Source organism: Chamaea fasciata, unplaced genomic scaffold (assembly GCF_029207755.1).
Source record: "Chamaea fasciata isolate MVZ Bird 193981 ecotype frontalis unplaced genomic scaffold, bChaFas1.0.hap1 SCAF_3, whole genome shotgun sequence".
NCBI lineage: Eukaryota > Metazoa > Chordata > Aves > Passeriformes > Sylviidae > Chamaea > Chamaea fasciata.
In genome coordinates this window covers 24,580,832-24,594,781 of record NW_027094088.1, presented here as the reverse complement: position 1 = coordinate 24,594,781, position 13,950 = coordinate 24,580,832, and the positions used below count along the sequence as shown (strand labels likewise).

Here is a 13,950-nt window from a genome sequence, read left to right as displayed (position 1 = left end):
GTGCTGGCACAAGTATGATGTACCCTCCCTTAAAGACAGATGTATATCCTTCTTTACACAGCATATAAATGGTGCCTAAAGTTAAGATGTAGAGTTAATCAATTCTCATCCCCATTTCAGTGAGTAGCATAAATGGAAAATAAATGCAAACAGTGAAGTCAACTGACTCTGAGACCTCACAACTGATTTTGAATGCTTGTGTTTATTGACTGACAGCTGCTCTTCACAAAACTGGTAAACAATCTAAGTCACACCACGCAGCCACATGACTTCCAGCACAATTGCCTCTTAAAAATTTTCCACCATATTTTCAAAAGACAGGTTTTAAAATTACTGCTTTATCTTCTTCCACAATTTTCCTATGTATATTTTATTATATTTATAGTTAAATTTCCAGAAGTATTTCTTCACACTGCCATAAATCTGCTACTCCATGCATAGAGATCTCTGAACTAAAGCAGCCTGTACAGGCTCAAATGCCTACTTCAAGGGAGCATCCCTTTCCCCAAAATTTGTAATTACAGACTCTCTGACTACCCCCTTCCATTTCAGCCACTTCCCCAGCTTGTTCCTCCTCTGGGCTTGGTTTAGTTTGTTTTGCTGTATTTTGAGACTTCTCCAAGGTTTCAAATATTTAGGCTACACCAAAAGTATTTGAAGAAACCAAGAGCCTTTTTCCACCTTAAAAGCAGAGCCTAACACAGCAAACTCAGCATAAGCAAGAAAATTAAATGGGCACAAAATCCATGACTGATTGTCCATTTCCTTCCTTTTCCAAACCAGAAAGCTGAGCTCTCTAACCCTTCCAACACCAGTTTCAAACCCTAGAGAGACCAAGGGGTCTCTTATTTTGCCACACTAAAGTAACCACTCAAAACACACAGAGAAGAAAAACCTGCCTCTTGAGTTCTCTGTTTGCTCAAGCAAAACGGAAGGCTAATTTGCTTTCTACAGCAACTCCATCTTAGCTTGGCCTGACTAGCTAACACTTACTCATTTGTTTTTCACTGCCCTAGGCAGCACACTCATGTAGTTTTAGCTACACAGGAGAATATTTTAAAAATTCTTTTTAAGAACTTCTTTACCTATGTTCTTCCATCTGATACCCCCCTGTTTTCTCCTTCTTTGTGTCCATACCCTTTCTCTTTTCTTCTTCCCTACTTGTAGCATCTCTTCACCAGCTTCAGAGAGCAATGCTTTAAGTCTTTCTCTTTGTGAGCTTGCTTTTCTACTCCTCTTACAAGTTGTTCTCACTTCTCCACCTTCAATCAGCCTTAATCAGCCCCACTTGTCCCCCTAATCGCTCAGCCTTTCTCTTCCCCAAAGAGGCTTCCACGTGGATTTTTTTTTTCCTCTTCTCACCACCCTTACCTTATCTTTCCTTCACAAAAGCAGAGTATTTCTATTTGGTTTAAGAATTCTTCCACACAGTTTGCAAGCACTTACACTTCATTCCTCTCCTCCCAGCTTCTGTTTCCAAGCCCAACACCTCCACAGTGGGAAGCATCCACCTGGACTTCAGGCAGCCCTGCATTAAAACCTCTAACACCAGCTATTCGACAAAAAAAATGTTTAAGAGAATCTAAGTCAGGCCGGCTACACTAGAACTTTGACAAAGGACTGAATTCACAGAGACTTAAAAAAACATTACACACCCCATTCACCTCTGTTACTCCAAATACAACCGATGATTTCGGTTTAATTTCAGACTTTAATTTCAGAAAACTCCTCAAGATGTTACATACAAAGGACAAAGGTGGTGGTGGAACCCAAAACAAAACCAAAATGTACCTATACCTCCCGAGGACTTTGTTTTCCAAGCAACCTTTGAAATTTTGGCCTATTGTTCTCTACAGCGCACAACAGAGCATTCACCAAGTGGTTTCTATTTTTAGGACGCCGCGGAATGTTTTGCTTTCATCTTTTTCGCTCTGTGGGACCACAGTGCCATCTATCGGGAAACGCTATAAAGAGCAGACATTGGCTGCTTATTATTTGCAAAGACTTTCAAGTATTTATTACTTTGATTTCACAACAAATAGGTAGACCGAGTCCTTACCATAGGCTTTTAAAGGTATTTGTTAGGATAGGCAAACATCAATATTATGGAAAATTCCAGAGTTTTATATTTAAACTAACTTAAGCAAACACTTCAGAACCTCTCAATTACAACTGTACTAACATGCCAGAGACAAGAGTTGCCAGTCTTAGAAAAAAACGTCAGGATGGTCTACCCTGCATAAGCCTTTCTTTCTTAATCCTACATCTGCCACTGCAGTGGGGCTCCCTGTTTGAGCAAGATCATACAGAGATAAACACAAACCCTGCTCCCTAACCTGATCATTATTAATCCTCCAAGATCAGGCCATAGATACATCTTTGAAAACTCTCCTTCCATCCACAAGCAGCACACATCAAGCTTTCCTACATCTATAAGCAGGCCCTCTTTCTTTCTACAGTCAGTGGGAACTCAGAGCAGCCAGAATAAGCCCGTAGAGCACACGCAAGTCCATACTCAACATTAAACAAAGAGCAAGACAAATTTTAAGAGGGACCTTTTTAAAAAGGATTCCAGAAGAATTCCAGAGGAGTTTGGGAGACCCAGGCCCGCAGGCATGCCATCCACACCAGGCAATTAAACAGAGAAACAGGCAGAGGATAAAAAAAGGCAGGCCCCTAGATAAGCCAGGCAGCATGGAGGACTCACCATGGGGAAGTCTTTCTTCCTGAACACACCTCCAGGAGCATCCAGGGCCCATGACAGCCCCTTGTTAAGTGACAGCAGGCTAAGACCAGGACTTCCCCAGCTACTACCTCAAGGGCAGTGATAAACACTGGGCAGTGGCTCAAGAAAGGAGCACGAGCTCTGGCACCTGGCTTGCAAAAGGAAAACGAGGCATAGGTGAACCGTGTTACCGTTTGGGGAAAAGGTGGAAGAGAGAAAGCAGGATTTCCTCTCCCTTGATCACCATGCAGCTGGCACTTTGCATCCCCCACACACAGGTGTTTTCCAAATACATCATGTGGCTACACTGAAGATTAAGAAAATAGGCTAGTGCTAACATGCAGACATTGGGAACTCTCTCATAATGGTGAGAAGGTGTCTTTATGCCCACATGTACTGATATACGGAACTACATAAACATTTTTATGCATAAGTTGCTGCCAAGTAGCATTAGAGCATTAACCAACAAATCAGGACCAAAATGCCTAATAAAAAACAACTTAGCATAATAAAAACATACTTTCTTCTCATAAGCCTGTGAGACCCCTAATTTTGGGGAAAAAGTTGCAAATACAACCATTTCACCTCCTGAGAGCTGCTGCCGCCAATGCTGGAGCCCAGCTCAGCACCACACAAGACACCCTGGAGAAACCCTGCGCAGGTCCAACTCTCCTCCCCTCCCAGGCGCACACACCTCACTTCTTCTCCTCCCTACAGCAGCTCCTGGGGAAGGGAATGAGGCAGAATCACTGCGTTCACCCCTTACTGCATGGCACCCTTACTGCCCAGATCTGCACGGCCTCCCTGGCGACAGCCCCACTGCAGCCCTGCCATGGGCCAGCCAGGAAGAGACCCCCATAGCCAGCAGCATCAGGGCTCACCACACCTCACAGCCCTGCCTCCCTTGTGCTTCACCAGCCGCTCACTTTGTGTCGTAAACAGCCATCGGATAAACAACACGCTCATTTTCCTGGGATTTCCAGTAAATCCACATAAATTGTCCTGATTTAGCATGGTTTTCAGTGTGAAATGCCTATCTTGGAACATGCTGCCCTTCAGGTGTCAAGGCCCATCAACAAGAACAGAAATGCAAAGTGTTGCCTCATGTAGGGACTGCTTCTTTTTACTTTTTTTCCAGAGTCAAGAATCAGTAAAAGCCAAGGTAAAGACTATGGGGATGAAGGAGACCTTGTGCAGAAGGTCACAGCACCATATGTTCCCACTGCATGTCCTGGCTGCTCCCTGGCACCGTGGAGGCATGTCGCAAAACAGCTGCGCAGGCAACGAACGAAACACCTGCTTCCCGCACCCTGAACATGGTAAAAACTTTGTAATCACTCGCCCAGCAGGACAGAGCAAGACCCTAAATGTCAAATTAGCTGATCCTCCTTGGCAGGAGGGTGCAGGAGCTGCTGCCTGTTCCTGGAGACCCACCTTGGAAGAGGGAAAGGAAGTAGCGCTGTCCCCGCTCAGTTTCTCAAGAGGTCTCTGTCCAAGGAATGGAGTCACTCTCCCTTTCTAATGATTTGTGGTGTGGGTTCTTTTTCCCCAGTTATACAAAACCAGTGTTTTCATTTTTCAGTATTCCCAGTACTTGTGCAAATTCTCCTCTGTAGAGTCTCTACTCCTCAGCACTGGGACATGGATACCCTGGCACAGAGAAGATGAAAACTCACGGCAAGAAAAAGATAAATTTTATTCATCCTTTGATACATTACAGATGCCTCTTCTTCACTTACGCTTCCTTACTTGCTTCAGGGATTACCAAACCATCACTGAAAGCAGTGAAGTTAATGCGAAATTCAGAGGGGACAAACTAACCAAAAGACAGAAGAAGGGATAATTAAAGGCCTTGAAGTGGCACTTCAGGGAGTTAATGCCTGCAGGATAATATGGGCAATGGAGACACCTCTGGCTGCACGATCTTGAAGGCCTCTTTGAACTTTTTGGTATAAACTGCATCGTGAAAGCAGCAGACTTAGATGTTAACAAAGAGGAGAGTTCACAAGATCTGGGCCTAAACATCCAGCGTCTTGCAACTTTCTCCATTAGGGAGCTGCCCTTTTCACATGGCCCTGCTGCCTTTCTTAAGGGGTGAAATCAGAAAATACTTGAAAAATTTCCCTTCCTGCTACAGTGCGTGCATTTGTTAAGCATTATGCAGCCAACGAGCAGTTTCAAAAACTGTCACCACCAAAGGAGGCAAAATGGAGAGATGCTATCACCGTTGAGTCGCAGCAATCCCACCAGTCGAGCACATACTTGCACTCCTTATGAAACAACACGGCACAAAATAATCTTTATTTCCTGCAAGCTCTCACTCACAAGCAGCTCTGAGGAGGAACACGTTTGCTACTGTGCAGCGACACGATGCCCTGATTCCTGTCCCCCTCGGGGGGACAAGTCTCTGCGGGCACACAAGCGGCACTGAGGCACCGGCGCTCCCGGTGCGCCCCGCAGCAGCCGCTTTCCCGGGCCTCTCCAGCGGGCCCCCGCTACCGCCAAGGCTGCATCATTTTCGCCGCACTTTTGTTCTCCTCCTTCCGGAGCGCCGCCAAGTCCCAAAAAAAACCCGTTCTCCCTCCCAAAAAGCTGTGTGCTCCAGGTGAGGCTCGAACTCACAACCTCGGCATTGCTCGGCTTTGTACTGCTGTATAAGTACCGCGCGCTAACCGATTGCGCCACTGGAGCCCTGACACCAACTCGTCCCGAACGGTTTATCAAGGACTCGCCCGGCCCCGGCGGGGGAAGGGCGATGGACTGTCACCCGCGCCCCGCGCTGAGCGGCGGTCCGGGGCCGCCCCGGTGCCCTGGCCGGGCCGCGCTACCCCGTTAGCAGCGAGGGGAAGGCATGAGAGAGACTGCACCGCACGGGGAGGGCGGCGCCCGCGAGCAAAGGAGGGAGGCGAGCGGCGGCAGGGCCCGGACAAAGCCCTCCCGCCTCCCCGCTGGGAGGCAGGCGGCCGTGCGGGTGGCGGGAGAGCCCGGCCCCCTCCGCCGCCGGGCGGGCGGGGCTGAGGGCGGGGCGGGGCGGCGGCGGCCGGTGACGGGCGGCGGCGGTACGGCGTGACCGGCCTCCGGCAGTCCGAGCCGCCGCTGGCGGCTGCGTCGAGTTCCGCAGTTCCGTTCTCCGGGACGAGACAGTCGCAGTCCGGCCCCGGTCGTCGGGACCGAGTCTCCTGACGGCCTTCGATAAATGGCATTGGGCGCTGGGTCAGCGGAGCTCAGCCTCACGCTGGCGGGCAGCCGTGGGGTGATGGTGCACCCTCGGTCATGCTCAGGACCAGGCCACAGCGAAAAATAACCAGTTACTGCCAGGGAACTAATGTTGATAGCTGTAGCATCGCTGCTGTGTACGACACGAGGGATGCCTGGCATTCTCGAAGCAAGTGTTTGTTCAACACTTCGTGTGCATTATTAGAGTATACATAAAACATGGATTTATTCTGCAGTCAGATCTATCCCACCTTATGTGGCAAAAAGGTGATAAACATAATCGTCACCAGCAGATATTTAAACCCAAGTGTGACTCCACTACCTCTCTTCCCCCATGAACCCCATGGTAAATGAGCTGACTCTTTTTGAACGGAGAAGAGGTGCTTCTCAGCTCCCAATAAAGTTTTCCTCCTGTTGATATTGTTACAGTGGGCATTACCTAAAATGTATTTCAGTGGTATACACCATTGACAGGTGAAGCAGCATGCAATTTCTCTATGTGATCCTTGATGAAGGTGTCTGGCATGGAGAAGTGACAGTTCACTTCTTGAGAGAAATTTTCCATCATCACGTAGGTAGGGCCTATGGCATACCAGATAACGGCAGCAGTCTTCATTACCCTTAAAATCATTATGGTAACAGTCTAAGATTGCTGTTGGGGAAAAAAAAGTACTATGGAGAGTGTAGTTTAAAAAGTATATGACCCAGTGTCAATATTTAGCTTATTATTTTTTTTTGTTAACATATCTTTCTTGCTGGACAAAATCGTGTAAATTTAAGTCTCGAATTGGTCTGGTGATTGAGGAAAGTAGAAAAATAAAGGAAGTGTTGTTTAAATGCAGTTTTTTTTCCAGTAACCTTTTTTACCTGTACCCTCAATGCAAAAAATTATTTATTTTCATGAGCAGTTTTGTGCTTCAGTACTCTTGCACTTCTTTGGCAACAAAAGGTTACACATTGAGTCCTTACCTTTGCATAAAAGGAAGGATCAGGGCCAGAAGAGAGAACAGAAACCACAAGTGCTGGAACAGGCTTTGATGGCTGTGAAGAGCCATTGTGAAACAGACTAGCAAGTAAAATCCAGGCCCCCGTCAGTTCCTGAGGTGTATGAAATGAACTTATTTCCTTGGGTGTCACAGACTGCAACACTGTTTTTTCTTTGCCTCTCCAATACGCTTTACAGAAATAGAGTATCATAGCCTTTCATGCATTGCAGTTTATCTGCATTTCTTAGCCTCACTATTATGTGCATGGAGTGGCAATTAACTTCATTTTTCAAAACCTACTGGTTTTCAGAATGTTGCAGAAAATGTTACCCTGTGATAATAGCCTCAGCCTTGTATTAATGATGAGCCTTCTAAGTGAACTTTGTTTCCTCCTTGAGTAGGTTTAACTGTCAGGTTTTCATACCTCATACCAGCCACGAAATGGATTTATGAACCTGCAACTGAGAATTTATTTTTTTTTTTTCTGCAGGTAATAGTACCTTGTATTCTGCCTGGTGGAGAAAAGTAGAGACGAGGGATTAGAGCAGTGGTTGTGGACAAGAGCCGTGCAGTTAAAACTGGTACTTTAATACCATGATGAACAAGGATTGGCTCAGTCAATTCCAAGATCTGTGTTTTTCCCCGCTGTGACTCTGGAGATTCTCTTGGATTTCATGCCCAATAAATGGAGTCCTGCTCTGCAATACCAGTAATTAATGATGAGGCAGAGCTTTACAAAACCACAGTCATTAACTAGAGTGTCTGCCCTTTTCCAGTCCTGCCAATCTGGGTCATAATCTCCTAAGTGAAAGTGCATTTTAAATAGAAGCTGTCTTTCCTTCAGAGCTAAGTACAGAACAACCAGCAGCCTACAGAACAAAAAGTACCAGAAATGTACCTGCCTGTAAGTTCAAAAGCAGGCCTTATGGATTTGCTGTGTGGTGGTGTCTCACCACAGCTGTTCTGTTGGTAGAAATTCCATGTGCTAAATAAATGATGTGGTGGTGGTGTTCTGTAATTGAATAAAATAACTACTACTATGGACTTATTTCAGAGGAAATTACTGCTAGTCCCATTGTGATTGTATTAATACAGCGGAACTGTAATCCACATGTGGATTTTTTTGTCTCAAAATTAATGGATTTTTTTCCTGTTTTATAAATTCCATAATGAGTTTAAACTAAACTGAAGAGAAGTGTAAAGATGGAGGCAAAACAGTCACTCTTACAAATAATTGATAAAAGCAGATTATTAGTTCAAACACACGGCATTGCTTTCTTCTGGTGGAAAATTACAACAGTATGAGTTAAAGAACTCCCAGTTTTGTACTGCTCATCATGCTGAATTTCGGGCCTGTAGCTGCACTGCTCATATGTGCAATCCATGAAGGATGTACCACTCACTTTTAACCAGATCATTTTATCACCTTATACCCATACACACCCACTAAGCACTGTTAGATAAAAGTGTAAGACTGAGACATGTCAAGGGCAAAGGGCTAAGGTCAAATGTCTTGGGATTTTTTTTGTTTACCCACTCATTTCATGTGTTTGGAATCTGAAAAAATGCTTATAGATTTCTATATTAAAAAAATTAGGAGTGGCAGGGAACAGAATGAGCAGTCCTATAGCAACTGTGTAGATTTTGAACAGAAACTTGTGAGGGAATAAAGACTAATAAAGATCTGGGAAGTCTGGTTCTTCTCAGTTTCTTGTTTGCCTGACAATTTGATGGCAATATGCTGCACTTTCCCAAAGGGCATCAGGGTCAGCTCTCCACAAGCCCTGCTATAACATTGGTAGAGCGGATCAAATTAAGATGAGCATTTACGGACAGCTGCTCTTAGTCTTACAAATGTAGGAGACATCTGTATTTTGGCTACTTGGCTAAACAAGATCCCAATATTTTCAAACAAATACACATATCATAAACATTCAGCCTTAGAATGTTGAAGAGGGGTTTCTGTATTAGACTTGAAAGGACTGAATGCCCCAGCCTTGCCCATTTTTTTTGACTGTGTAACAAGGCAATTTTTTTAGAGAGGTGATGTACACACTTCAGCTAATGCAGTAAAGAGAATTAAGAAACCCCTTGTGGGCAAAACCCAGTCTCCAATAAAAATATATATATTTTAAAAGCACTAGTCAATTATTAGCCAAGCTGCTGGAGCATTAGTACTCTCTATGAAGTAACCTTTGGCTGATGGACCTGTCCCCTTTGACACTGAAGCCTGAAGACACCTCTCTTACCAACCAATCCCATGGGCACTGGGGTTGGAATCACAGGCAGTCTGCTCACGAAAAAAGCACTCTGCAAATTCTAGTATCTCAAGCAAAAGTTTCTTAGGTGGTAGACCATGGAGCTTCTTGTGAATGTAAGAAAATGGATAGAAGAAAACAAAACTGCCTTTTTGCCTCCTGTTTGCAACAAGCTTATGTAAGTAAATGAAGGTTTTAATTTTTTAACTGTTACTACTTATACAAATATTCCTAGCTGTAAGAGGAAAATGCAACAATGCATATGTGGTAAAGGTAAATAAGGAACCACAGTTCCACTCAGGCTGCAGCCAGAGTGCTGTTCCAAAGAACAGAAAGGGAGTGAAATCTGATTTGCAGTAACTCAGCAGAAGTTGCAAAGATCAATTTGAATACAAGAATCTTGCCTCAACTCAAAGGCACTTGTAGGCAGGGAGACTGAGTTAAGAGACTTTGTGTCAGGGTCTTTGGCAACAAACTTCTAGAAATCTGAGGAGATGGCATCACATCCAAAACCAAATTACAATCTGAAATGGCTAAAGCTGCTGAGAATCATTCCAACATCCACAGCCAAAGCTACTGGGGCAGTCAAAATCAGAAGGATATATCACTGAAAAACACGGAGAAAGGAAGTGCCACAGTACCAGAGGATCAGATTTCCAGGGCATTTCCAGATCTGTCAAGGCAGGAGGGTAGGGAGCCTGAAGGGGCAGTTTACAGTATTCTGAATGATACAGCTGATATAAGGAAAAAAACGTGTGGGCATTATGCAGTTGTATTTACACCATGCATATTATCTGTGTCAAAGCCTGTGAACAAATTCCAATGTAAATTATCCAATGTGTGTCAAAATATTAATGAGGATTTCTTTTGTCAGTGAAGCTGAGAAGAAAATATTTTATGTAAAACTCTGTATGCAGAAAGCTTTCATTATTAGAAAGTATTCTCTCTAAGAAGTGATATAGACCTAGGTTCTATAAAGAAATGGAAAAGCATTTTCTTAGCTTTAATTAAAAAAACCCTTTCTTTGCAATTTTAATCATTAAAAAAATCAAAAAAATATGCTTCTTGCCCTCCCCTTAAGTGCTATCTCTCATGAAAAGCTGAATGGGCAGTAATGAATCAGTGATATTAGTTTCCATTCACAGGTGCAAGGGTTACTTTTCAAAGCAATGGTTACAAGACAAAGAAAAGGTAAAGAGTACATCCTTACTGCCACGTCCGTGTTGAAACTAGAGCTGTATGTAGAACTGAAAAATCTGATTCAAAAACTTGAATCATTACAAGTGTTCCCATTTCTTTCATTTTCAAAATGGATTTAGGAAGCATTTTATGAAGCATTTCTGAAGCTTACCAATTATAATGAGAAAATTTTAGTACTTTACATATATGGAATGTTCATGAGTTTCTTTCCTTATCAGTACGATGAACCTTTTTTGTTTTTACTGTGCTTTTCTATACTGCTTACTAGTAGTTCTGTGTAAACCTTGAGTAAATCTGGAATTTGACATCTGTCATAGATCTTTGCCTGTAAATATTTTAATGAGTTACAGTGAAACAAGAAACATTTTTTGTGATAAAAATTGCATTGTTTAAAACAAAATCCATTTTTCCAACACTGCTTTCGTCTATGCAGAAGGAGAGCAAAACCATCCACTGCATGGATTCTGAGTCTAGCACCACCTGCACCTGGTGCTACCTAAATGTCTTCAGGATTTTCCAAAAGGTTTTAGGGGATTTTTCCAAGAAGCAACCAATAAATTTTCAACACTTTTTTGAAGGCTTGATACTTTGTGTGCTGAGTAGAGATGTGTAAGGCAATCTTCTCACTGTGTCCTACTGCCTCATTGGAAGGCAACCACCTCAAAATTTAAGCAACTTAAAATCTTTTTTTCAAGGGAGAATTATCAGTTAAAACTAGGTCTCTCAGCAAATCAGTGGGGCTTCTGAAGTTATTACAGCTTTTATGACATTGTGTTCCATACATTTGAGAGGATCACAATTTTTCAAAACCTATTTGGGATTGCAGTACAAAACCTCAATTCCTGAATTACTAAATATTCAGAGTTTTACCAAAGTCAAGAGAATGATACATCTAATTAAATTGCAGCTCTGACATTGTATTTTAATGACACTATCTTGCAAGTTTATATGCTGTTTAACCTCAACAATGAGGAATTGGTGCAAAATCAAACTCCTTGACACAGCTGATTTTTACAGGTACTTCTAAAGCTCTTCTGAGTTCAGAATGTGATGCTTACCAAAGGGACAACTGAGTGTGGTCGTGGACCATCTGATTCTTTGTAGTCTTATAATGTTTTTAAAGGGTTACTTGCGGGTATCATTTTCTCTGTGTGCATAAGAAGAGAAATGTAAAAGTATAGAAAATTTAATAGTCCATTAGTTAGCTCCTCGTTCTAACAATAGTACAGTCAAGTGATTTTCTCATCCCTGAAACCTTTACAATATCTTAACTGCATTTTGGCAGTCTTAACTGAAACTGCTTTTCTTTGTTATGGTATTTCTCCTTAACTTAAAGCCACTATATTAACTAGAAAACTTTAGCAAGATGGACAAACTTACGTATTGGAGTTCCTGCTCATATTTCATAGCTGGAATCTTTTGATGGTGTCAGTATATATTTGTTAATGATTGAATGATTAACCCATAGCCTGTTTATTATATAAAGCCCGGGTAAATCTAAGGGATAACAGAATTAATCATAGATTGCCATATTAAGAAGTCAAGCAGTAATTGTTTTAAAGCAGTGAAGTTTAAATAAAAAAATTAAAAATAAATTAAAGTTTATTTAGTGAACTAATATCAATATTGAATGCTTATTAAAAAATTTAACCCATCTTAACAGTAGACTGAAAGGTACCCACAGACTGCCTTTCTCTTATTTTATTCTTCAGGGTTGATTTTCATTTATTTCATTAATTATTATCTGTATTGCTGCTCTTTGGGTCATTTTGCCCTACTTTAGTAGAGGTGTTCATTAATGCAGAAGCATTGCAGTGTGCTGTTGAAAATGAATATTAAATCTGTGTGGTACAAACAGTTTGGATTTCAGTTCCTTATTTTATGATACAGGTATGAAGGTCATTATCATTTGAATACTCCTTCACAGAAAAATTGATAAAGCTAGCAGATTGAACATGTATGTGCAACCACTCAGAACAGCCTCTCTCAATTAAAGCTTTCAAGATGCTGACACAAACACACGTTGTTGTTGTTGTTCCATGTTTCAGGGGATCATGGCCCTGCTGGTTCCATGTTACTGCCCAGAACCTCCTCATTGCAAACCACAGATTAACATACCTCAGTTCACTTGTCAAGCAGCAGAAGAACAAATTTTGATTCACAGCTAACAGGCCTGATTTTGAGGGTTTTTTAAGCAAAGGAAAACCTGCTACCTTACTTTTTATTAGTGTGAATGACTGATAGGTAACTGGGGTGATAGCCATTCCTTGTGATAGCTGAGAGGAATCTTCATTGGGTCTGTTAAGAAGGGCAGAGTTAAGAAATGGCCTGGAATCTCTTTTTCTGAAATAGCCACAGCCACAATGAAACCACTATAATGTTGTTCCAGCCTAGCAAAACCAATATAAGCAGAAGAGAAATTAGCTGGCAATTCCTACCGTCAGTATCTCTGGTAATCTTACCAATGTGGGGGGGAAAAGTATGTTTTTACCTTTATTAACTTCTAAGAGTTTTACCTTTACATAATTAGCTCAGGTTGAAAAGCCTTTTTTCTAGTTTCTGTCTCTTCAGTAGCATTTTTATCTTTTCAGTTCAAAGCTCTTTTCACAGCTGGCAGCTATTGGTGACCCATTTTCATAGCTGGAGGCATTGAATCACCAGGAGGGAGGTAGTTGGTCTCAGGTCACCCAACAGGACAGTGCCAGAGCAAACACATGCATCCAAGGTCTTAGGAGTTCTTACTGGCTGCTGCTTTTCACTCAACATTGTTTCATTGACTCACTGTCCTAAAAGAATTTTTAAAAATAAATGAAATAAAGAACATCATGAATAGAGGTAGTTTCAAAATGTCACTTTCTTTTCTAGGCACCGCTATCAATTAAATGTGATGTTTGTTGGAGGGCCAAATGAAAGGAAGGATTATCATATTGAAGAAGGAGAAGAGGTAACCTATAGGTTGTTTATATTATTCTGATTTAATTTATCTTTAAGGTTAGATGCAGCTGCTTTTGAAGTTACAGATTAGCAATGCCAGGCTCAGTGATGTTGTATTTATTAGATCTATTCATAGGCTTTAACAGAATCATTCACCAGAACTACACACCATCTGTGTATTTTGTTTTAAACAAGCACATGAGATTAGATCTGTTCTGCTGTAATTCATTTCCAACAGGAAACTAGAGAAAGTGTTCTGACACATCAAACTGTCTCATTTCAACATTTTGGAACAGAACTTTAGGAAGGTAAAGGTATTTTTAAAGCAATATTTTGTTGCAGAAGAGTGATCTGTATTCCAAAAGTGACACTGAAAAATCAAAAATATTTTAATTCACTAGAAAACACATTTTTGTGGACTTTGTGAAAAATCATCAGCTTTTCATCTTTCATTTGAATTTGGAAAGTTAAAGAAAAGATTCTTTAAATATTTTTCAAATCATTCTCCTGTGCTCAAAGCCATTCCACTGATGGCTCAAAGCCGTTCCAGTTCTAACTTTTGAGTGGCCGTGGTGCCAAATGCAGCATAGAGGAAGAAAGAGTAGAAACCTAACAAAATTGTAACAACTTA

General features: G+C 41.9%; 1 protein-coding gene, 2 long non-coding RNA genes and 1 other non-coding gene across 6 annotated transcripts in view; 1 reads left to right on the top strand and 3 right to left on the bottom strand.

Annotated features, from left to right (window-relative positions):
• Positions 1–2,800, bottom strand: part of LOC136287634 (uncharacterized) — a 311,120-nt gene extending 308,320 nt beyond the window's left edge. For both annotated transcript variants that reach the window (XR_010720224.1, XR_010720223.1), the window contains exon 1: positions 2,708–2,800. This is a non-coding gene — a long non-coding RNA (uncharacterized lncRNA). The remainder of the gene's footprint in view (positions 1–2,707) is intronic.
• A 2,522-nt stretch (positions 2,801–5,322) lies between these two features.
• On the bottom strand, positions 5,323–5,416 carry TRNAI-UAU (transfer RNA isoleucine (anticodon UAU)). The gene is made up of 2 exons: positions 5,379–5,416; positions 5,323–5,358 (listed from the first exon to the last, which is right to left on the bottom strand). It is a non-coding gene; the product is annotated as a tRNA-Ile (tRNA).
• A 3,784-nt stretch (positions 5,417–9,200) lies between these two features.
• Positions 9,201–13,950, top strand: part of HAAO (3-hydroxyanthranilate 3,4-dioxygenase) — a 33,702-nt gene continuing 28,952 nt past the window's right edge. Inside the window, exons 1-2 of the mRNA XM_066178381.1 lie at positions 9,201–9,363; positions 13,251–13,329. Of these exons, the coding sequence (XP_066034478.1) occupies positions 9,284–9,363; positions 13,251–13,329 (159 nt within the window). The 5' untranslated portion in view covers positions 9,201–9,283. The remainder of the gene's footprint in view (positions 9,364–13,250; positions 13,330–13,950) is intronic.
• The window catches only part of LOC136286612 (uncharacterized), a 39,730-nt gene continuing 38,114 nt past the window's right edge, over positions 12,335–13,950 (bottom strand). For both annotated transcript variants that reach the window (XR_010719953.1, XR_010719952.1), the window contains exon 3: positions 12,335–13,171. This is a non-coding gene — a long non-coding RNA (uncharacterized lncRNA). The remainder of the gene's footprint in view (positions 13,172–13,950) is intronic.